The sequence below is a fragment of the Anopheles merus genome, chromosome X (assembly GCF_017562075.2).
Source record: "Anopheles merus strain MAF chromosome X, AmerM5.1, whole genome shotgun sequence".
NCBI lineage: Eukaryota > Metazoa > Arthropoda > Insecta > Diptera > Culicidae > Anopheles > Anopheles merus.
This window is the reverse complement of record NC_054081.1, coordinates 21,815,012-21,839,834: the sequence shown is the minus strand read 5'-3', so window position 1 is coordinate 21,839,834 and position 24,823 is coordinate 21,815,012. Positions and strand designations below refer to the sequence as shown.

At 42.0% G+C, this 24,823-nt stretch overlaps 1 protein-coding gene across 2 annotated transcripts in view; it reads left to right on the top strand.

The window, feature by feature from the left end:
- LOC121592217 (putative fatty acyl-CoA reductase CG5065) overlaps positions 1–24,823 on the top strand; it is a 141,752-nt gene that overhangs the window by 5,994 nt on the left and 110,935 nt on the right. Inside the window, exon 4 of one of the 2 annotated variants that reach the window (XM_041913628.1) lies at positions 21,735–23,438. The exons of the other annotated variant lie outside the window; for it this stretch is intronic. Within the exon in view, the coding sequence (XP_041769562.1) occupies positions 21,735–22,656 (922 nt within the window). The 3' untranslated portion in view covers positions 22,657–23,438. Of the gene's footprint in view, positions 1–21,734; positions 23,439–24,823 lie in introns of those variants that run through there. 2 annotated transcript variants of the gene reach the window in all.

The following is a 24,823-nucleotide window of genomic DNA, read 5'->3' as shown; positions in this document are numbered from 1 at the left end:
TTATACTTCATTGGACAATTCTTGAAGCAAATTGTACTGATTTGACATTTGATCTGTCAAATTAAGAAAACCGCGTATCTCCGAATCCACGTAAGCCGAGAACCGCGTAACTCGGGAACAGACTGTAGTGTTTTTGTTCTGACAATGTGCTTTGATAACCTTTTTTTTTCAAATATCCTCTTCATAACGCAATGTCACCTTTGTAATGAACTATCATTTCTAAACCGCACGGATAAATGGATAGCCGGCTAAAAGGTACCCACGGCACTCCACTGAATTTCGGTAGATAAAGTATCATTATGTATCACGCTATTTTTCCGTTTCAAAACCTTTTCCACAAATATTTGTGGAAATGCAAACAATGGTTTTGCTCCTATTTTCGGCAGTTTGTTCCTATTTTCGACAGGCTGTGTTCCTTTTTTCGGCAACGCGAATACGGGTCAGAAAATGTTTTTATCAATGTAAATAGCTAAAAAAATGTTAAAGCAATTTAACACTCTTATTTTTCTTATATTGGTGTTAAAAACCACTTGAATTATTAATTTATGCTGATTTTGTAGCCCGGTTTGACAGCCTTTATGATTTGACATTTAAACAGAGCAGCAATTGAAGAACAGTGACAGCTTGACGGTTATAGCGTAAAGCACGAATTGGCTTACAACCCAAACGCAGTCCGCATTCACACTCGATAGCGAACAGACGTGTTAGCAGTATCTACATAGAACCGACAAACACACACCCACAAAGTGACTAAAAGAAAAAAATTGTCCCCCGTTTTCCCGTCTAAAAAGGATCTAAAAATAAGAGGCTTGCCTCAGTACCTCTTAACACCTTTCTCAAACCGAAGGAAACTTATCCTTCTAAGGCGTTTAAAAACGCAGATACAAATCCTTTTCGACACGACACATACCATCTCTTCATTGACTTCAAAGCCGTATATGATAGCATAGCCAGGGTAAAACTCTATGCCGCTATGAGCTCTTTTGGAATCCCGGCCAAACTGATAAAGCTAGTTAGAATGACTATGACCAACGTCACATGCCAGGTGAGGGTGGATGGAAAACTCTCAGGACCTTTTGCTACCACCAAGGGTCTGGGTCAGAGGCACGGGCTTGCCTGTCTCATATTCAACCTGGCGCTAGAGAGGGCCATCCGCGACTCGAAGGTGGCGACTACAGGAACCATCTTCTATAAGTCAACCCAGATCCTGGCATACGCTGATGATATAGACATCATTGGTCTGCGGCTCTCCTATGTAGCAGAAGCCTACCAAGGGATCGAGCAGGCGGCAGAGAACCTCGGATTGCAGATAAACGAGGCAGAGACCAAACTAATGGCGGCAACATCAGCGGACCTACCAATAAATAATCAGAATATACGTAGGCGTGACGTACAGATAGGTGAACGCACTTTTGAAGTCGTCCCACAATTCACATATCTGGGGTCAAAGGTCAGCAACGACAATAGCATGGAAACTTAATTGCGCGCAAGAATGCCAGCTGCCAACCGGTCATTCTACAGCCTGAAAAATCAGTTCACCTTAAAGAACCTTTCGCGACGGACGAAGCTGGGACTATATAGTACTTATATAGTACCAGTACTCACATACGCCTCTGAGACATGGACACTGTCCAAATCTGACGAAACCCTCTTAGCCGCGTTCGAGAGGAAGATGCTCAGAAGGATATTTAGCCCCGTATGTGTGGAAGGACAATGGAGGAGCCGCTATAATGACGAGCTATTCGAGATGTACGGCAACCTCACTGTCGTGCAGCGTATCAAGCTCGCCAGGCTCCGATGGGCTGGCCATGTTGTACGCATGGAAACGGACGACCCAGCCCGTAAAATCTTTTTAGGCCGTCCACAAGGACAGAGGAGGCGTGGTAGGCCCAAATTGGGGTGGCAAGATGGCGTGGAGGCGTTCGCCATTAGGGCCAGGATAACGGACTGGCAGACGAAGGCGCGAGACCGTGAGCGGTTTCGGACACTCCTGAGGCAGGCCAAGACCGCAAAGCGGTTGTAGCTAGTGATGGGTCAAGTAGCACTTTTCACTGTGTCATGCTGTGGTACCACGCACAGTCTACTGTGCTGTGTGTGCGTGGTACCACATTTAATGTGTGGTACCACAGCTGTTGTGCGCGCACACAGCTACTGTACGACCACACAGTTACTGTGTTATCGCACAGTTACTGTGTTACCGCACAGTAACTGTGTTATCGCACAGTTAGTGTGCTTTGCACACTTTTTGTGCTCCACACAGTTATTGTGCTCCGCACAGCTATTGTGCTCCACAGAGCTATTGTGCGCGCACAGTTATACCGCGCTCTCGCATCAATCGAACCAGACATCATACGGACGACACACGAGGCGTAAACTTTGGCGTAAACTAGATTTAAGCCATACAACTATAATCTTTTGACGGGAAGTTTACGCTCTCCCATACAAATCAAGCGTGAACTTTTTGAGTTTACGCTTCGTGTACAGTTGGTATAAACCGCAAATCAGAGTCCAACAAACGTGAGGATTTCCCTTAGACATCTCGAACAAACAAGACAAACATCGTCTCGAACCGATCAAATTCCAAACAAATCTCTTGGAGTCTTCCACACAACAACTGTGTGGAGTACAATAGCTGTGCAGATCAAACAAAGTGTTTGGAGCATAAAAAGAATGGGAAGCACAAAAATTGTGCGGAGCACAGTTACTTTGTGGAGCACAGTTACTGTGTGGAGCACAGTTACTGTGTGGAGCACAGTTACTGTGTGGAGCACAGTTACTGTGTGGAGCACAGTTACTGTGTGGAGCACAGTTACTGTGTGGAGCACAGTTACTGTGTGGAGCACAGTTACTGTGTGGAGCACAGTTACTGTGTGGAGCACAGTTACTGTGTGGAGCACAGTTACTGTGTGGAGCACAGTTACTGTGTGGAGCACAGTTACTGTGTGGAACACAGTTACTGTGTGGAGCACAGTTACTGTGTGGAGCACAGTTACTGTGCGGAGCACAAAAACTGTGCGGAGCACAAAAATTGTGTGGAGCACAAAAATTGTGCGCCGGATAAGTAAGTAAGTAACAAATCCTTTTGAGGTTCTAGAATCAATTGCAAATAGTGAAATAGAAGTTAATCCCATTACGCACACGAGAAGTGCTCAGACAGATAAACCACCACCACCGATAACAGTGGCAAGTACAAATGTCTCCGACATACACAGAAAAATAATTGCCTCGGGTGTCATACGATACACAACCACTGTCACGCTCAAAGGCACCGTAGTACGAACGACTACAGTGGAAGACTATAAAAAGCTCTTGACCTACTTCCAAAAGATCAACGTCAGTTTTCACTCATACCAATTGGATGAAAACAAAACTACTAAAATCGTCCTACTAGGACTCATCGAAATGCCGATTGAACACCTGCAACAAGTGTTAAAAGAGGAAAATTTAATCCCAATTGCGATTAAAAAACTAGCAATGAAAAACAAACGGTATGATGAGCAAGCTACTTATCTTCTGCATTTTTCTAAAAGTCATGGTCGTTCTAAAAGTACTAGGTACATTAATGGCGCTGGAGCATCAGCGAGTATGAAGTATGAAGTATGAAAATACTACAACAATAAAAGCGGATTAATGCAATGCAAAAATTGTCAGAGTTTTGGACACGGAGAAGACAATTGCTACAGGTCCCCTAAATGTATCAAGTGAGGCGATAACCACACATCTTCAACTTGCCCATTGGCTAAAACATGCACCGAAGGAATATTACAAGCGCACAAGCTAAAATGTGCAAATTGTGGAGTAAACCACACGGCCAAATACACCGGTTGTCCAAATCGTAAACAGTTTGAGGCAGGAAAAGGCGAAAGTCAAAAAACGCAACACAACCAAATACAGGTAACGTTTTCAAGCAATAGTTTCTCCGTCTTACCGCTCCCGTCCTTATCCCAAGCGCAAGCCCATAGACCTGATAGTTAACGTTCTAACACCCGTATGCCCTCGTCGACATCGTACGCAGATGTCACAAATACAAACACAAATGATCTGTTCAGTTCAGATGAACAGGCAATAATAATAACAGATACGTTCGCTAGCCTTCGAAAAAAGATCAAATAATGGTCGTTTTTTAAATCGTTCAAAAGTTTTGCTTCTCGTAAAATGGACAATATAGCAAGTGTGACAGTTTCCTACTGGAATGCAAATAGCATTTGAAAGAAAAAACTAGACCTAATTAATTTTCTCAACACAAATGAAATAGATATTATGGCAATAACAGAAACATTTCTAAAACCCAGTCTGCGCTTTAGCTTGCCAAATTACCACACATATAGGTTAGATAGACTAGAAGGACCAAAAGGTGGAGTTCTATTACTTGTAAATAATAATATATAGCACAAATTAAAGCTTGCTTCAGATAGAATTGGAACATAGACAATTGCCTGTAAGTCAGTTATTTATTCTTGAAATCAAGATCTTTTTTATGCAAATGTAGCGTTTTCTTCATACTTTAAAGGAAAAATAAGAATAAAACTATTCGTCACGGTTTCGAAGCAATTCTCGAATTTTTCTTGTAACACTGCTCGTTTGACGTCTAACTGCTCGGTCGCATATCGCTGTGCTCCACGTTATTTCAAAATATTTAAGTGTATTTTCTAACGTACCCAGTTGATACTTGTCCAATTGACTACCAAACTGCTTCCTGTTACTGTTGCGTGTTACTGTGTTATTTCATTGACCCGCGACTGAGTATTAACGTTTTTAATCCGGGTTAACGGTGGTGTGATCAAAACCGCGCCTAATTTCGTGATGGCGGCTATCTGTTTCGCGTGTGCTATGCCACTGGATGCTGCCGACTGTATGGTCGGCTGGGTGTACTGTGAGGCTACTTTTCACCGCGGTTGTTACAGGCTACTTTCCGAGCTGATTTATGTGGTCCTGACTCACTTCGATGTACCCTGGAGCTGCACTGGGTGTACCAATATCCTAAAAAATCTGCGCTGCCGATCAGTCAAAGAGATCGGGGCTCAGGTCGGTTTTCAAGCTGCTTTCGCCTCAATTGTTGCGGCTGTGGGGAAGCTTGTGGTATGTTTGGAGACTGTCACGGTTGCCATGTGGTATGTTTAGTGACTGTTACGGTCGCCATGTGGTATGTTTTGAGATAGTCACGGTATGTTCGATTTCGGGACGGTTGCCATATAGTAACTTTGAACTCGTGTTGGCCAGGGTGGCCTTCAAACATTGTTTGAGGAAGGTCATCGTTTGCCGAAGTAAGCAGAACTGAGGTGGATACTGTTTCGAAGCGGACTTTCGACACTTGATCGTCCAGGCGATCATAGAAACCTTACCTTACTGGAAACGTTGGAGTTTAGAGGCCTTACCTTAGGCAGGGGGACATAACTAAACTCTTTAAATGAGAAGTCGATAGATGTAGGATGGGCATAGTCCTATCCTGACAGTCCGAACTAATCTGACTTGCCATGATCGGAGTTGGTTTTATTTATACTCAAAAGAAGTTAAGGGTTTCTCACATTTGGTTCCGGGTTGTATGTTGGAAAGTTATTGTTTTCACGTTTGTCTTTTGTTGACAATAACGATGGTTCTTGTCACTAAGTTCCTGTTTTGGGTTTAATGCTTATACTGTTCCTGCTTTGGGTTATAATACATAAACTGTTCCTGCTTATGTTGTACGTTTTCGGTTGGTTCCCTTCTGACAGAAATCGTGCGACATGTAGGCTTAAACTCGTAGCTTAAACAAAGCTTATTGGCATTCAAAACTACACAGTGGCAACTACACGAAGCGTCAGTAAAACTTTTTGCTCGAGCTATTGCGTTATTGTGAAAATAAATAATAAGACCTGGGAAAGAATAAAAGGTAATACAGTATAATAATATTGCTTAGCTCTTTTAAAAAATGTGTTTCTGTTTCAGTCATGGAAAATAACGCATGTTCATGTCTTGCTTCATTGGAAGAAAAAATGATAGAATTTTGTCCTTCCAAACGACTATGATGGCGCGGCTTGATAAAAATAGTTTAGAGCTATTCAAACTCAAGAAGCTAACAAGTTCATTGAAAGCCCAGGTAGAAATCTTGACTGACAATCTGTTGGCCCCACCGTCTGCCACTCCTCAAGCTTCTGGTTCAGTTTGTTTGGATGAAAACCAAAATGAAGAACCCCCAATAGAGAACGAGTCGATAACCCAAATAGACACACAAGAAAAGCTGGTGGAATTTAATGCAATTCTGTCTTCGGCTGATTATTTTCAAGATGTTGTAAAGCGATTGAATCGTGGTATGAAGGCCACACACTACAAGCAGCGCATGCACGATACGCTGTACACTCTTTTTTGCCCTATTTTACTTACTAAGTGCAGCTGGAGCGGAGAAGGTAGGCCTGGACCAAAAATACCGTGGCATGATAAGATTAATATGCTACGCCTATTTAAATGCATGGCAAGCAATGGCTTAAATGAAGTATCGGAAAAAACGGTAAATGATTAGCCATAGCAAATGTAAGCCATGCTAAGGGAAAACGAAAATCCCAGACTGTAGTGCATAAAAGCTTTTCTAAAAAGAAAAAGAATCTTGAAGACCAATCAACCAATGTAAATATTGTAGATAGTTATATAACCTTTGAGTAGATAGTTTATTTTTGAAGTACTACTTGTGATTGCAATGCTGTGAAATGTTCCATGAAGTTCCTTTATATTAGTCATTAAAGGCATGAATTGATTATGAGAATTGGTAAATAAAAATGTGATTGAACTATAAAATTTCTATTGAAAACATGTTTTTAAATATATGTAAAAAATAATAGAGAGAATTCCTAAAATATTTAAGGTAATATGATATTAGGGAGGGGACCAGTGTTACGTTACTGTTAACAACATGTAAATTAAACCAAATGACGCAAATGTTCCACAATTTTCAGTTGCATGGATTTGAGTAGTATACGAATTACATAAAGTTATCGTTATGAGCCAGTGATTAAAAAACATTTTAGACGACCGTAATACTACTAATATGAGTTTAAATGCTTCCTTAAACATTATGATTATGAGATTATCAAAAAATAATATATTACATGCAAAAAATGCATACTGGGCATAAAGAATCGGGGATCCTGCGTGGTGCCTGGCAAGAGATTTGGAAGGTAGATTCACAGCAACTAATTTACATTTTATGCTATGGTGTGAAAGCTGAACCCTACTGCGAGGAGTGTTTTTTTTTTAAATTTTGTATATGAAAATATCGCTATACGATAACTGTATTGGGAAATTATCAACCGTTTTACGCACATTGAACAACTCCTCGTTTGATTCGAACTGTGATCCTTCTATCGTGAAATAAGAATTAGAAACTTCTTTAGCTGATAAAAATTCTACAACATGGTTATCTGTAGCGAGAAACCATGCGTTTCTGAATCCCATCATCAGATAAAAATCGCATCTCAATCGTAAACCAGACCCAGTTCCTATAAGCGTAGGAAATTTTGGTGGAACAATATTTGTTGCTTTCTTTGGCCGCGGGGCCATGGGGCTTTCTCAAGCTGAGAAAACGTTCTCAAGCACTTATTTAAGTTTCTAAAGCACTCAAAACTTGTTCTCAGGCGCGAGCCCGTGGCCGTCGTCCATTTTTCTCACTCTGAGAAACTGATATAGCCACTCAAGCTTTGTTTGAAGCTTTAAATAGAAAATATGTATTAATCGCATGTTTTTTTTAACTTTTTTAATTATAAACATTGAATACATTGTCCAAAGTGATTACCGAAAAACGAATAGCACAATTGCTCCTATTTCAATTAGCCAATCGCTGCATCCTCATCTTTCTCAAAGATTCTCAAAGATTCTCAAAACCAATTTTGTTCCGATTCGATAAACGCTGAGAACGAGGGTTTCTCAAAAGCACTCATGAGTGCTTGATAAAATGAGCGTTGAGAATACCCATGGCCCTAAAGTTTCGATTTCTCTTGATCTTGTAATTACCTGTTCGGTACATCTATTACCCGAACGCATTAAACGCTTCAGTAATTATAAATGATTTTCAAAATCATACGTTGAAATCTCCTCCATGGAGCCAAACCTCACAATCGTCATAAATATGAATGAGATTATGAACTTTGCTTGTTATGTGTTCACGACCGTAAATATTTGCGAAACCTTTGAGGAATTCTTTAAACATCATTTTGGCTTGAGGCCAAAAGTGTTTATGAGTTTTCGTGGCAAAAATTGTATGTGCACAAAAATATAGCAAATAATGCTGAATCGCTTCTTTCCACATAAAATCCTTGTATATAATAACACTAGCGTAAAACCAAAATGATCTATATTCAGTTCCTTTCCAAACGCCACTGAATTTTATTTGTCTAAAACGTCTTTGAATTTCCCCTGGATGCTGGATTTTCATTAGAAATGAAGAAACAGTTTCCTTTTGCGTATCCGTCCATTTACCGAATCGAGCAAAAGTATGATTAAAAATCCCTGTAGCAATTTTCTTTGACACTCCTAAATCTCTCACATGTAAACCATCGGCAATGATTATATCCTTTATCATATCAAGCTCATCTATATCCTCTAGAGGCGATTTCCAAGCTTTATGATGTTTCTGGTCCTCTCTTCCACGAAAACCTAAATCAGTACGCAACTGAGCATCTGCATCTTCAAAAACAATCTTGCTTCCTACTTGTGTCCCTTCACAAGTACATTACAAGCAGCTGTTTCTGCCAACGTAACTTATCGTAGCTAAAATGAAAAATGAATGTACATATTAAAAACAATCATTAACCTAATACTTCACGATATTTAAATTCATACCTTTGGTAAAACAACGAGCAAGGGAATCGACAACAAACATGTGTAATTTGAATCGCACATTCTTTTCACCGAACTGCAATCCTCTTTTTTGTAGGTCGTTAGCTTCTGTTACCAGGGGCCGCAAAAAACCTTCCACATCATCCGGCTTTGTCTGACCGCAAAATACCCCTAGTAACATAACCGGTGCTTCCGGTAATTCCACCACCTTCATTAGGATTGGCCAAAGCTGCCTAGCTGAACTATTAAATAATGGGAGCCCATCAATAAATATCTGCGCTCTAAACCGGTCGACGCGTGGAGTAGTATTACTGTAAGGATAAAGAGTATTGATTTAATAGGAAGACTTAGTTGAAAAAAAGAAAAAAATAACAAATTTTACTTACTTAAAATGTGTCATCAGCACATATTCTATTTCCTGGTACCAGAAATGCCCGTCCAAGATAGGTTGAATTTCTAAGCCTACTTGGGTTGGCGTTTTCAATAAAGTCCGCGCGTCTGCTGGAAGTCTAAGCTTAAGCTTCCTGCGAAGCAGTGCCAACAGCATGTTTATCGTGGACCGAGGTAGATTTTTCGTTATAGCAATATAACGTAGACCTTCCTTGAGGGTGATATTGTCGAAAAAACTGTATGTGCTGTCTCTCTCTACATACACATCTTCCACGTCGTCATCCGCGATTTCGACGTTATCATCCAGCAAACAATTCTCAGCATTTGCATCCAATACTGCATCACTATGGCCAACATCTTCACCACCACGGAATGCATCTTGAACTTGATGATCTTTTGCGGCAAAGCTGTTAGAATCTATTTGAGCTGGGCTCTTGCTTGATGGTTCGTCTGTGAAATATTGTTAATTTCATAATATGTTTGCTAAACAGTATAATATTAGTGACAAATAGATTCATGAACAACCGGATGGGTTATTAGGAGCCGTCGTAGTTGTTCAAAACCGGCCGCAACAGCCGACAAACGGCTCCGAACGGTTCCAAATGACTCCAAACGGCTTCAGACGGCTCCCACGCTTCTGACGGCACCAGCTACCGTCTACCGGCTTAGCTGCCCACTAGCGACTTCAGCCGGCTCAGACTGGAACTGTTAGTTTGATACAGCGGGAATCAGGGCCGGAATGGAAACGTTCGGAAGCGCTTCGCAGTCCTCGGTACGATTCATTCATTCATTCATTCATTCATATTCATATTTATTTGTCTACCTTTTGGTTACACAAATACTTAAATAATACTTATTACCTATGTTCCTAACCTAACAAAAATTAACAAAAATTATGAAAAATAAAAAAAAAATAAGAAAATTAGAATTTAAAAATTAAAAATTAAAGCAGCTCGGGATTATGGAGGGTTCTGATGCGGGATAGGAAAGAGGATAAGGGAAGGTTGAAATCAAACATATAACATACACAGTTAAATCGACGAATTGCACGAAGAAGTGGGTCATTACGGCCCACTGCAGTTCGACGGGAGGGGATCACTAGGGGAGGGCGGTTACGAAGAACACGGTTAGGGGCGTAGAAAGGAATAGAAGAAAGAAGGGAAGGAGAATCAATATTACCAAGGAGTAATGCGGCAATAAAGGTGGATTGGTGGCATGGGAACGGCGGTTTTCCAATAGTTCCAGGCCAAGCTGCCGACACCTGACCTCGTAAGGAGGCATGGGGGAGGACAATCTACCCAGGATTTTACATACAGCAAACCTGGTGAACGATCGCTGCACCCGCTCGATACGTTCCACGTGGGTTCGAGCTGTACGGGACCAGACTACTGAGCAGTACTCCAAAATCGATCTGACCAGAGAGCAAAACAGAGTCTTCAGGCACATTGGTTCGGAGAAATCGCAAGCAATTTTCTTTAGGAGACCCAATGTTTTCTGCGCCTGATTGACAACTGAGTCAATGTGGTGGCTGAAGGTGAGGCCCCTGTCAAGCCAGACACCGAGGTCTTTTACGACACAAACACGATTGACTTGCACAGAATTTAGGACGTACGAGTAAGTGATCGGAGACTGCGAACGACTAAACGAAATGACGTTACACTTATCAGGACATAATGTGAGGGAATTACTAAAACACCCAGACGAAAAACGATCAAGAATATTTTGTAGGGAAATACAATCACTAGGAGACGAAACTGGGAGAAAGATTTTGAGGTCGTCTGCGTAGCAGAGAAAACACTCAGGAGGGAGGGTGGTACGGACATCATTAATAAAAATTATGAACAGCAAAGGACTTAGGACACTACCTTGCGGTACGCCTGCACTACATGAAAAAGGAGTCGAAAACATATCATTAAGGGATAAGAGTAGAAGAGGTGAGTTTAAACACATAGGTATGGATAATATGCTCAAATACCTTGGTTATTGCGCATTGTATTGAGATGCCACGGTAATTGGAAATGACAGACGGGTTACCTTTTTTGTGTATGGGAACTAGCCATGCTCGCTTCCACAATAAAGGGAATGAAGACGAGGACAAAGATAGGTTAAACAATTTTACCAATAGAGGGACGAACAGAGAAGGTGACTTTTTTAAAACCGAGGCTGGTATTCCATCCGGTCCAGGGGAGAAGGATGGCTTAAGTTTTTTAAGAGCTTCAGAGACTGTATTAACACTGACAATACCCTCAGCCCATGCGACGGAATTTAAACCAGGCCATATGCCCTCAGACTCTGTCAAAGGTTGACTCTCAGGTCTAGACAGACTATTGGCGAAATGCTCAGCGAATAGGGAACAGGTGTCAGCAGCATTGTCCGTAGTGACCGAACCGAGCGACATGGAAGTAGGAAGGGAAGAGGGATTACGACGCTTCTTGGCATAAGACCAAACAAGTTTAGGATTACGGTATAACATGCATTGAAGCCTTCCAAGATACAACCTATAACTGGCACGATTATAAATACGAAAAGCAGAAGCGGCATATTTGAAAACTCTACGATTATACTCAGAAGGAGTTGAACCGAGTTTTTTGAGGGCACGTGTCCTATCTGCCTTTAATGACCGCAATGTAGCATCGTACCAAGGAAGGCGAGAGCAAGGTTTAGAACGAGGACAACATAAAGGGAGAGCTATCTTAACAATATCACTAAATTGCTCCACCGCTACGTCCACAGTGGAGGGAGAAACGCTTCTAATGTCTAAAAAATTCCAATCAGAGTTGGCTATGATTTCCCTAAATTTTTCTAAGTTCATTTTCCAAAAATTCAGCTCAGATTTGTTATCTCTAACATTATTACCATTATGCGGTAAAGGAACATTTACTACGAATTCAAGAGGTGGGTGATAATGATCTAATTTAACAATAGGGTCAAGGCTACAGGAAACTGGTGAACATGAATATGTCACTAACTCATTAACAAAAACTAAATCTAGTTGCCCCCGAAAAATATTTACGACCCCTGAAAGTTGACGCATATTGAATTCAGCTAATCCGTCTATAAAGTAGGATGAGGCAGGGTTAACGGCAAGCGGTGCGAAATAATCCTCATTTTGAGACCACGATAGTCCAGGTTGATTGAAATCACCGCATAAGACAAACAAATCTCTATCTTTCATGCGAGATTGTATTAATGTAATTGTATTGAACAATGAGTCTAACGTGTCAGTATTCGAGCTGAGGTTTGGAGGTAAATACACACCACCAACAAAGAGTGAGTGACCGTTCAGTTTAATTGAACCCATGAAAGTTCTAACGAGCATTGGGATACTTCAATGTGCAGCGACAAGAGCTTAGCGGAACAGACAATGAGTACACCACCGCCGCGAGAGCAGGTACTGTTAGCGCTTGAACGATCACAACGATAGACGGTATACTTTCGGTCACAGAAGATGATGATAAGTCCCACCTCTTAGCCCAACACAGGTTTGAGAAGGACGGAAGTATCTATAAGATAATTCTACTGTAATAGTTGTTATGAAATAAAAAAAACAAGCAAGTGGTGGCTTCGGAAAACTCTCAGAGGAACCGTCCGAGTCATACACACACCCAAGATGACCAACATAGTTTCATCAAGAAAAAACATGTCATACTCCATCGAATACAATGGTATTTCCTAGCATCCTTTACGTAGTCCGCCAAGAACCAATAAATGGATCCGGCGCACCACTTATCAGGACACAACTGCGACATGCATATGGCCAGTTCCACTAGTGCCAACCGCTGACTCCAGGGTCTCTGGCACCAATGGCTGGCTCCAGGGCACTACCTTCCGAAGCAGGAGAATTTAATGTATCCCTTACATAGCTCGCCAAGAACCAACTAGTGGATCCGGCGCACTACTTATCAGAACACAACTGCAACATGCATATGGCCAGTTCCACTAGTGCCAATGATTGGCTCTAGGGCACTACCTTCCGAAGCAGGTGAACCTAATGTATCTGGAATTGGCCACTTACAATCATCAATGAATGAATCCCGTTGTGACCTTCCAGACCGTGTGCAAACCGTAAATTTCCCCAAATAGATCCCGAATATCCACTTGTACGCGCGCGTGTCTCAAACCTATGTTGACTCTTTCTTATATTTTTTCTAATTTTAATTATAGTATAAAAAGAAAAATCTTATCATCATCATAAAGATCGTGATGACAACTGCAGTTACACATTTAATAATGACATGGGACATCTACACATATTTCACATTATACATTTCAACATATATGACGCACTTACGTTTGAAATCCGGCAAGCTTCTCGCATTCTTAATTTCATCTGGTAGACTGTTGTACCGTTGAATCCCTTTGAAAAACAAGAGTTTCTGGCACTTAGGGAATGCAAGTTAGGTACCCTTGGCTCATTTGCCCTGCGTGTGTGGTGCCGATGGATATCGGACCCCCGAACTATGCTCTCCCCGAGGTACTCAGGCAACAGGCCCTTTAACATTTCTTATATAAAAGTCATGGTCTGGTACACAATCCGCTGCTCTACTGACATCCATTGAAGAATATTCAGCATAACCTCGGACGGCGTACGTGGACCGCACCCTAGTACTAACCTCATGAGGCGATTTTGCAACCTTTGAAGCCTTTTAATTTGCCCCTTGTTGCCAAGAAAAAGAATGGACGAGCAAAAGTCAAAGTGCGGCGATACCAATGATTTGTAGAGGTGAACTTTCCCAAAGAAGTCGAGATCCTTCGCCAATATACTTATTACTCCACACTTCTTTGCTTCTTTAGCGATGACCCAGTCAATGTGAGCGTGGAACTTCAACCTGTCGTCTAGGATGATTCCCAGGTATTTAACCTGTCTAGCTCTTTCGATTAGTTCCGAATTTATTACGATAGATGGAGGTTCTAGCAATACACCCGCTGACATCACCATGTAACAAGTCTTGTTAATGTTAAATGCCAGCTTTTTGTCTAGTTTAATGCCATCCATCCAGAGCGTTTAAATCGATATTAATCAGAGACTCTGCTTGCTTGATTTCTTTGTGCGAGATAAACAAAACATTATCGTTGGCAAAAAGATTGATCTCACAAGCCTTCAAAACCTGTTTCATGTCATTGATGTACATGATAAACAAAATTGGTCCAAGAACACTACCTTGCGAAACACCAAGGGTGTTTTCTATAGGCTCTGATACAGAGCCACCAAATAAAGTTCTATGAGTTCTTTCTTTTAAATAACTTTCGAACCAACTGAGCTCCCTCCCCACAATACAAAAACGCCTTAAGGTAGAAAGCAACAATGGCCTAGATATTGTTTCAAATGCCCGTTTTAGATTCAAGAAAACAGCAACTATCGATTCCCTCCGATCCATCAACACCCTCCACCTCGTCAGTACAAGATTCAGAGCAGTCTCACAAGAGTGTCCTTGCCGATATCTTGATTGCTCTCGGATCAACAGCTCGCTTCCATTCAGAAACTGAACCAATTGCTCCTTAACTACTGTCTCCAGCACCTTTTCGAGCACATGCAACATGTTGATAGAACGAAAATTCTCCGCATTGGCAGCTCCGTTCACCTTAGGAATAGGTATTATCAATGATTTCTTCCATGTTTTTGGGAAAATTCCACTCTCTAGCGATTCATTTATCACCATCAAAAGGTCATCTCCTATCACATGAAAGCAATCCTGTATGGTTGTTGAACTCACGTTCCCTATACCTGTGGTTTTTCTCAGGTTGAAACAAATAATCTTTAGCTGACTAAGAGTTATTTTTTGGAATCTGAAATGGTTTCGTGGAGTTTCTCTATGCGACAAATAATAAGGCTCATTAACATCATCAATGTTTTGATTTATATCCAAAACACTGTTGACAAAAAACGAGTTAAACTTGTTACAGATGATAAAGTCTTCAGATTCGATCAAACCGGCAAATTTAACAATAGATACATGTGCTTCATCTGGCCTTAACATGCTTTTTAGCTTCTTCTTCTTTGGCACAACAACCGTTGTCGGTCAAGGCCTGCCTGTTCCCACTTGTGGGCTTGGTTTTCAGTGACTAATTGATTTCCCCCCATAGCAGGATAGTCAGTCCTACGTATGGCGGCACGGTCTATTTAGGGTTTGAACCCATGACGGGCATGTTGTTGAGTCGTACGAGTTGACGACTGTACTACGAGACCGGCTTTTTAGCACTTTCCACAATTCTTTGCTATCTCCCTTGTGCTTATTTATCTCACTGCTATAGTAATTTTTGCGTGAGTGTTTAAGATTTCTACTGTATAAATTTCTGAGTGTAGTATACTCAGTCCAATCATAATCTGTGTTAGTTCTAATAAATTTTTTGTACGCTTTGTCTCTTTTCCGTTTACTACGTGCAAGATCCACAGTATACCACCTACTAGTTTCTCTTGAAACAATTGTCTTTTCTTCCACCAAGGTGTTCATTGCATTTTTCAACGTGTTCCATAAAAAGTCAGCTGCTTCATCCAGGATGGACGCGACATACTGTAAGCCTTGTGACACATTGTTGCAAAGAGCAAGTTTCGAGTACCTATTCCAGCATTTAACTTTACGTTGAACCGTTTTACAACACCCATCGTTTATGGTCAAAACAAGTGTTTCATGATCCGATATTTTCAATAGCGGATCAGTAGTGACTTTGATTGAGTCAATACTACTGTAATCCTGATCAATCAATGTCCTGCTCTGCCTAGCAATTCGTGTGAATTCGTTGACATTTTGGATCATATTTACTGAATCCATTAAGCTTTTCAGCTTCGCAGATTTTTCAACATTCACCCAGTCAATATTGAAATCACCGACGACAATGTTCATTTTGCTAAAATCCAGACACCTTTCTAACCACTCTTCCAAAATGTCTACGAACCTTGAATCACTTGCACTAGGTGAGTGATACAATATGCTATAATTTCCTGCCGTCATACCCCGAGAAACCGCTAAACCGAGAAACCAATTGCCTTCTAATGACTCGTTTAAGAACACTTTAAGGACATAAGCATGGCATAAGCTGCAACACCTCCTGTGTGACGTGAATGTGATAAACACGATACTACCCTATAACCTTTTACACAATATTGCTCAAATGCTTCCTCCTCGGTCACGTGAGTTTCCGAGATCAAGACCAACAAGGTTGAACTTTTTCTACTGTCTCACGAAACATAGTATAGTTAGATGAAAGACCGGCAACATTGAAATATAAAATCTCTCTGAACCGCCCTAATTCCACCCCTCCCTGCTATTGAGAAAGTTGCATTCGTCTCTCTACCTGTTTTTTAAACAGCGGGCATTCATAGCTATTGGCCGCATGTAGTACCTGTAGTTTCTGGTTCCTAGATGTGTTAGCCAAAACACAATTCACACATTTTAGGATGGAAGAGGTGCAATCCGACGTTCGGTGCTCGCCACTGCACTTTGAGCAAGCTTCCTTATTTTGGCATTCAGTGCTCTTATGGTTGAGACGCCGGTCTCATGGTACAGTCGTCAACTCGTACGACTTAACAACATGCCCGTCATGGGTTCAAGCCCAAAATAGACCGTGCCGCCATATGTAGGACTGACTATCCTGCTATGGGGGGAAATCAATAAGTCACTGAAAGCCAACCCCACAAGTGTGTTGGCAGGCCTTGACCGGCATCAGTTGTTGAGCCAAAGAAAGAAAGAAAGAAAGCTCTTATGGTTAAACTGACCACATTCAAAACAACACATAACATGAATGCTCCTAGAAATTTTACAACGATCAAATCCAATATTGCTTTTATCGATTTTTTCCAAACATTTATCAGTCTCATTGTCGATTTCCAATACCGCGTTGTGTTTCTGGTACTTGTAGATCTTACTCTCAAACATTCCAATTACTTTCACCTGTTTCCAGGGAATTAACTCATTTTGAGATTTCAAAAGATCTACTAAGTCGGACTCAGAATATTTTTCACTCATTCCAATAATTTTTACTCGTGCCATTGGCAAGGAAGTCAAATACGCGTCTCCTAAAATGCATTTTACTTCATTTCTAACATTATCTTAATTTGCCTGAGCAGAACATTGAACATAAACTTGACCGTCCCTGCCATTACGGAATTCCGATATTTGCTGTCGCCTCGGATCCAATTTCGCACGTAGATCAGCTCTTATCGTATCGCAAGACTGAACCACCTTAGGAACAATAACTAGTGTTTTATTCTTATTTTTGTTTTTATTTTTTCCCATGGAATCCTTCATATCGTCATTTTTCCTAATTTTGGGAGTAACTTTATTGTTTCCCTCGTCAAATCTATGAATAATAGTTTGAACATTACTGTCCCCGCTATTTGTCCTCTCCCTTTTTTTAGTGACCGTCGCCCATGATTTTAAATTTACTTCTTGCACTAGTGATGGGTAAAGTTGGCAAAAATCCGGAGTCGACTCCGATCCGACTCCGATAAATTCGGAATCGACTCCGGAAGGTAGGTCCGCGCTGCAATATCCGGAGTCGTTCGGAATCGTCCGGAGTCGTACGGAGTCGCCCGGAGTCGGAGTCATCCGGAGTCATCCGGAATCGTTCGGAGTCATCCGGAGTCGTCCGGAGTCGCCCGGAGTCGGAATCGTTCGGAGTCGTCTGGAGTCGTTCGGAGTCGGAGTCGTCCGGAGTCGTTCGGAGTCGGAGTCGTTCGGAGTCGTTCGGAGTCGGAGTCGTCCGGAGTCGTTCGGAGTCGTTCGGAGTCGTTCGGAGTCGTTCGGAGTCGTTCGGAGTCGTTCGGAGTCGTCGGAGTCGTCCGGAGTCGTTCGGAGTCGTCCGGAGTCGTTCGGAGTCGTTCGGAGCCGTTCGGAGTCGTCGACTCCGGACGACTCCGGTCGACGCCGGACGACTCCGAACGACTCCGACTCCGGGCGGATCTAGTGGTTCCATTTTGCCGGAGTCAGAATCGAACTAACAATAGTCGGAGTCGGATCGGAGTCGTGGGTGCGCTCCATACAGCACATCACTATCTTGCACTGTTTCGCTGGTTTTCATAGTGTCAGAAGTTGCACGCAAGGCCACCTTAGACATTTTTGAGGCTTCTATAGCACTTAAAGTTTCACGCAATGTTGTCTCCAACTTACGCTCCACTTGCGCGCAAAGCTCAGTTGTGAGAGTCTCGATTCCTCTCTCTAAAGCGTTAGATATCAACACGCTCACATTGACCTCTAAATCCCTCAATGTTTGTGCAAGCAAATCATTTGATTTAGCTGTATCAATCTCCATATCAACCAAGCCCGCTTTTTGATCCAAACAGATGTCACAAATATATACAACATTGCGGTTCTCACTTAAAAATTTAACCACGGGCTTATTGAGTGTGGGTGTAATACACCGAGGGTGAAAACTAAACCCACAACTCCAGGCACAAACGATCGGGTCATCGCCGTTTACGATCACGGCGGAGCATTTTAAACACTCCATGCCGTAAAACAAATCACGGGCGAAACTATTATCAACTATTTATACTTACATTGATATCTATGCAGGCGTCTTCAAGCAAAAAAAAACACACACTCTCCGGTGTCACACACCCAACACAAACTACGGTACTAAGTTACACACGCTACGGTACAAACACAAACATATATCTACACCGGGAAGGATCGATCGTTGTCTCAACGTACAACGCTGTTGACCGCACAATCCACCCGTAGTTTTGCACAATAAACAACGTACACAATATCAACAGTGACACCGAAAGAGTTTACAAACATTTAACAGCACTTGTGAAATTATTTTTAGCGCTCAGCTCTTTACAGGGTGGCATCGTAGAAGTGATACACTTTGTTTTTGTAATAAAATTGACACCAGGTTTGATTTCTCTTAGAAATCGATTTAAATAGCTTCTATTGGTACTAACCTGCATTTCACTCAATTTATTTCAAATCTTGCACCTTTACACTTGATAACCGCCCGTAGGCGCTTTTGAAAATCGTTGCAGGCCGCACGCACAACTTCATCCGGCATTTCACCCATATCTTTAACAACCGTTTCTTAAATCCGTCCCAATGCAAATGTTGATTTTTGCCCGGTTTCTTCTTTGGAACAACCATGCCTGTCTCTTCGTATCGATTGATGGTCCGATAGATGAATAAACGACTTAAATTGAGATGAGACAGTTTCTGCTTAATCTGTTTATTTGTCAATCCATGCAAATGCGAGATATTTATTCTCGACTTGAATCCATTATAATATATGAGAAAACTGAAGTGAGCACTAAGTGTACGTTTTTTACGATAAATAGTAAACAAATTAAGCTGTGAAAATATGCCCATGAGTTTGACACACAGTGACAAAAAACACAAAAAAGGTGTATCACTTCTCCGATGCCACCCTGTATATCACACGTTTTACAGGAAAAAACAAAGAGCTAAACAGTAACACAACTACACTTGTCACCAGTCACCAGTCCCCCTGTCACCAGTCACAGAAGAGGGATGAAGGAATCGAATCGTCCAGCCATGTCTCAGTTAGTATTATGACATCATAACTCGAAACTCCGAGAGAGATGCGAAGATCCGAAAGATTGGTTTTGAGACCGCGAGTGTTTTGATAGTAAAATTTTAACGGAGATTTAGAGTGCGAGTGTGTAAGCAGTGTTGCTATTGCTGCTGTGATGATCGAGGAGGTGACGTCGGGACTGCAGTGTTGTTGGTGGAGGCAGTAATGTTGTTGTTTGTTTCCATATGAATAGATACATCAGTGTTTGTGGTGACAGGTACGTGTGTATTTGTTGGTGATGTAGTGGTAGTGGTCAGGAGATTAGCCGACAATGTAGAAATAGGAGCATTCCTACGATCCGTGAACTCTTTGAAGACAGTTCCGATCGGCCACGATGAGCATAATAATGCTTTCTCCTTATAATCCGGCGACAAACCGACTTTAAACGAAAAGAAAGTCAGAGTGCGGACATCGCGGTTAAGTGGCACCAGCTTAAAAACGGTGACATCCTCGATGCCGATTTGCTCCTTGACGAAAGTCTCCACTTCTAAGATTGTGGCTGTCGGGCGGCAGCGCGACAGGTACAACCAGAATTTAGGCGTTTCTGGTGATAGGGGCAATGTGGCATGAGCTGAAGTGGCGATGGGTGCGGTGCCATTTAGAAGCGGGGAGGTGGCGACAACGGACGGCGGAGAACGGTCCATTAAACGACGTTTTGCCGGGTTGCTAAGTTCGGTGGCTGGTGTTGACGAAAGTACTGGTGCTTTGGATGTCGATGTCTTGCGTTGAATGTAGAAGTGTGTGAAGCAGGACGAGTATCTGTGTGTTGATCGAGTGAGGATAGCATCGTACGTTATAGCGATTCCGCGGCAGCATCCATACGTGTTTGGAACTCAGCTGACAGCTGAGATTTGAGATCAGTGAGTGCCGCCGTTAGCTCAGCAATCATCACTGAGTGTCCGTTGCGGCGATTCTCCGAACAATTGTGGCAAAGCCACAGAATTTGAGAATCTTCTTTGATGAGATCCTTGACTGCGGCACTACTCACACCAAGACACGAACGATGAGCCCATCGCTTGCAGAAGCCGTCGCAAGTGTAAGTAAGTTCCTCAGATGACGAAGCATGGGCGCAGGTCAAACAGTGATCAGCCATGACGATTCAATAGGCTCACCGCGCCAAGGAGTATACTCTTTATATCACTTATACAGGCTTCGAGGACTTGAGTATATGAACAGTTTGTTGAGGTTTGCACAACTGATAATCAAAACACAGTGCAATGATAGAACCAGATCGGGATTTGCGAAAATAAGTGCACAAAACGTAAATAACGCGGAGCGAAATGTAGTACGTGCTATCGGTGTGAGTGTAAGCGTAGGATTTGGGGAACTTATCACTAATTTATGTATAAATAAGTAACTTTCCTTCAACGTTTAGATTGAGCATAGCAGATATTTCACTTGGACCAGCAATTTGAGCTTGCCACCACTCCTCACTCCTCTCCTCCAATTCTTCCATAATTTTCCTGCTTCTTTTCGAGAGAGTGCCATCTCGACGCATTTTTTTTGAGGCCATATCTGGATCCTATAACAATATACAGTTTATTAAGTAAAAAAGAAAAAAACACCAGCAATCATCACACTTTACACAACTTACCTGCTAATTTAAACCAATTAAACGTCTTTACGCTTGCGCACACACTGATACTATAAGTCAATTAAGTCAAATATTGGTTAACTGCACTTATATACGCGGTAAGCACAAACAATTTAAACTATACTTTATTGAAATAATATTAGTTTAACAGCATAACAGCATATGCACCCACCGATAGTGCTAATTCGGTGTCCTGTGCCGGTGTTTGTGGTTCCAAGCATCACACCCATTGCACGGGGTTGTCTCGTGATTCTACTCGTGAGCTTGGGCGTAATAATCAGTTATTGTGGTTGTGCAAAACATGTCACGAGTTTCGCAATGGCACAAATTCACTTCTCACAAGTGAGATAGCAGCCCTACTCGAATTGGTGAAAGCAGATATTCTCACCACAATTGACTCATCTCTCTCTTCTCTTAGATCGGCTATCAAGAGCGATTTGCTTCCTGAGATCCTCGCTCTCGTTGATAAGCGAGCGCTAGCACCCATATTAGCTAAGCCGTCTGTTAGCAACGCATCGCTTACGCACACATCCACTAATGTATCGTCGCTCAATGCCACAAATACATCCAGAACGACTAAAACAGCTTCCGCTCGCCGTACATTTACTAACTCAACGGAGCTCACTGCTGATATCCAAGCTGCGAATGATACCAACACTGTAGAAGATTCTGACAACTGTAACCACTACAATCATCGTACTAAGCCGACTAGTGATGTTAGTGCTGGAAACTACCGAACAAATACACAAGCATCTTCTGATCCTGTTTTGAACCAAAACACCACCAACAGGGGCATAGCCGAGAAAGTATGGTTATACTTCACGAACATCAAATCGCATGTCTCCGCTGATGATATGCGTGTGTGGCTTAAAGCTGTGCTACCAACGGACGATATTAATGTTTACCGTCTCACGAAAAAGGGTGTGAACCTGGACTCGATGTCCTTCATATCGTTCAAAGTGAGTGTTCCTAAATCTCTTAAGGAGCTTGCGCTGCAGTCTACTATTTGGCCAGTTTCACTTACTGTTCGGGAGTTTGTTGCTCGTGGCCTACCAAAGCAACGTGTACATGAAAGGGCTCGATTTGACCCTTCTGAGCTTATTTCGCATCGTACAAATAGTGAAAATTGCTCTTCAGCTGTGCCAAAAACTACCGCTCATCCGGATCATTTTTTGGAACATCGATCGCCACCCCCACAGCGCGGGATTCTATCACCATCCCAGTTGACCGAGATCCTAGAGGCTATTCAACTGGAGTTTCCTCCCACACCGCCTCAGTTATCACCGGGGGTGGGGCTTCAATCACAATTCAATCTCAGCAACAGAACAGCTCACAATTAATAGACCCATTCGTGATATATTACCAAAATGTTCGAGGCCTTCGCACCAAATACAATGAATTGCGCCTTTCTGCGAATGAATCAGGGTTTGAAATGCTTGCCCTTACTGAAACCTGGTTAAATGAATCGATTCCATCCAACATGGTCCTTGATAGTGATGCCTACAACATATACCGCTGCGATCGAAGCAGGTTAAACAATGAACGTTTGCGTGGGGGTGGTGTGCTACTTGCATGTTCCGTTCGATATCCTTCTGTGGCACTTAACATTAATCAACCCACGCTTGAAGCTTTATGTATACGTGTTTCTTTTTCTAAGTTTCGTCTTTATGTGGGGATTGTTTATGTGCCACCGTATTTGAGCAGCGACCGCAACTATTTGGAATCCCTTTCTGCTTTCATCAGTGATGCATACATGCAAATGAAACCGAATGATCATCTTATCCTTCTGGGCGACTTCAACCAACCTGCGTTAGAGTGGTCGCTTTCTACCGTAGTAAGGCCAGATTCATCTTCAGCTATAAGACATTATGTGCCACATATTTCTTCGAATACATCCAGTTCCTGCTTTTTGGATATGTTAAACTTGCATGAACTCTATCAGCTGAACGGGGTGCATAACCATTTAAATCATTATTTGGACCTGGTGCTCTCCAACTCTGCTGCAGCTGCTTGTTGTTCTGTGTATCCTGCTTCGTCACTGCTCCTGCCCCAGGATGCCCATCATCCTGCCCTAGAAATTGCGTTACCGTCTTCTTTATTTAGGGCTAGTAGGGTTAGGAATGTATTATCTTCTGCTCCTAATTCATTGAGTGTTCGTTATAATTTTCGGCTCACAGACTATCGTAAACTTAATTCAATTCTATCTCGTTCCGACTGGTCTTTTTTTTTTTTTTTTTTTTTTTTTTTTTTTTTTATCAATGTACATCGGTCGACGAGGCTGTCCAATCGTTTAATGCTTTGTTAACCTCTGCACTCCTTTCATGTACACCTATTTTTCGTTCCCCTCCTAATCCTCCCTGGTCCAATCGTACTCTTCGCAACCTGAAAAAGGATAGAATGAAATATCTTAGCAGGTATCGTCTGAACCGATCTGCATTCAACTTTCGTTTATTTAAGTACGCTGCCTCTGCGCATCGACTATACAACAGGGCTCGTTTTGAGGCCTATTCGAGTAGACTGCAATCGCGTTTCCGTTCTGATCCAGCATCCTTCTGGCAATTTGTTAGAATACGAAGAGGGTGCAATACGTTACCTAATGAAATGGTACTTGATTCTCGAACTGCCTCTACGCCTGTTGAGATCTGTGAGCTATTCTCTGCACATTTTTCCCAAATGTTTGAGCCACCGGTTAGTGACCCTAACCTTATTGAGGCTGGGCTTCTCTACACGCCAGAGAACTTAATTAATCTCTCCGATATTTCGGTTAGTTCTGAAACAGTTGTACAGGTGTTATTTGGGTTGAAACGTTCTTTTACTCCTGGTCCAGATGGCATTCCTGCCTCTGTTTTAATAAACTGTAAGGACGTGCTTGCTCCACACCTTGCTAAAATTTTCAACCTTTCACTTTCTCTTGGGGTTTTTCCTGCTCTTTGGAAATCCTGTTGGCTTTTTCCGGTACACAAAAAGGGCTGCCGTAGCATTGTTTCTAATTATCGTGGGATAACCCAAACATGCGCCACAGCCAAAACTTTTGAGCTATGTATCCTTCCAACCATACTTCATAGTTGTAGTTCAGCTATTAGCCCTAAACAGCATGGGTTTATGCCTGGTAGGTCTACTTCAACTAATCTCATGTCTTTTGTTTCCAATATTTTTAGATCTTTTGAGGCCGGTACCCAACTTGATGCAATATACACCGACTTTCATGCTGCTTTTGATAGTTTACCTCACTCTTTATTATTAGCTAAATTGTCTAAACTTGGTTTTGGTGATGGCATTATTAGCTGGCTGTCCTCATATTTAAATAATCGATCATGCAGGGTTAAAACCGGGTCGTACTTATCTGAGGAGTTTTTTTGTACGTCAGGTGTCCCTCAGGGTTGTGTGCTTAGTCCACTTCTGTTTTCTTTGTTCATCAATGATGTTTGTAATGTTTTACCTCCTGATGGTCATCTTCTTTATGCGGATGATATCAAAATCTTTTTACCTGTGTCTTCTTCTTCTGAT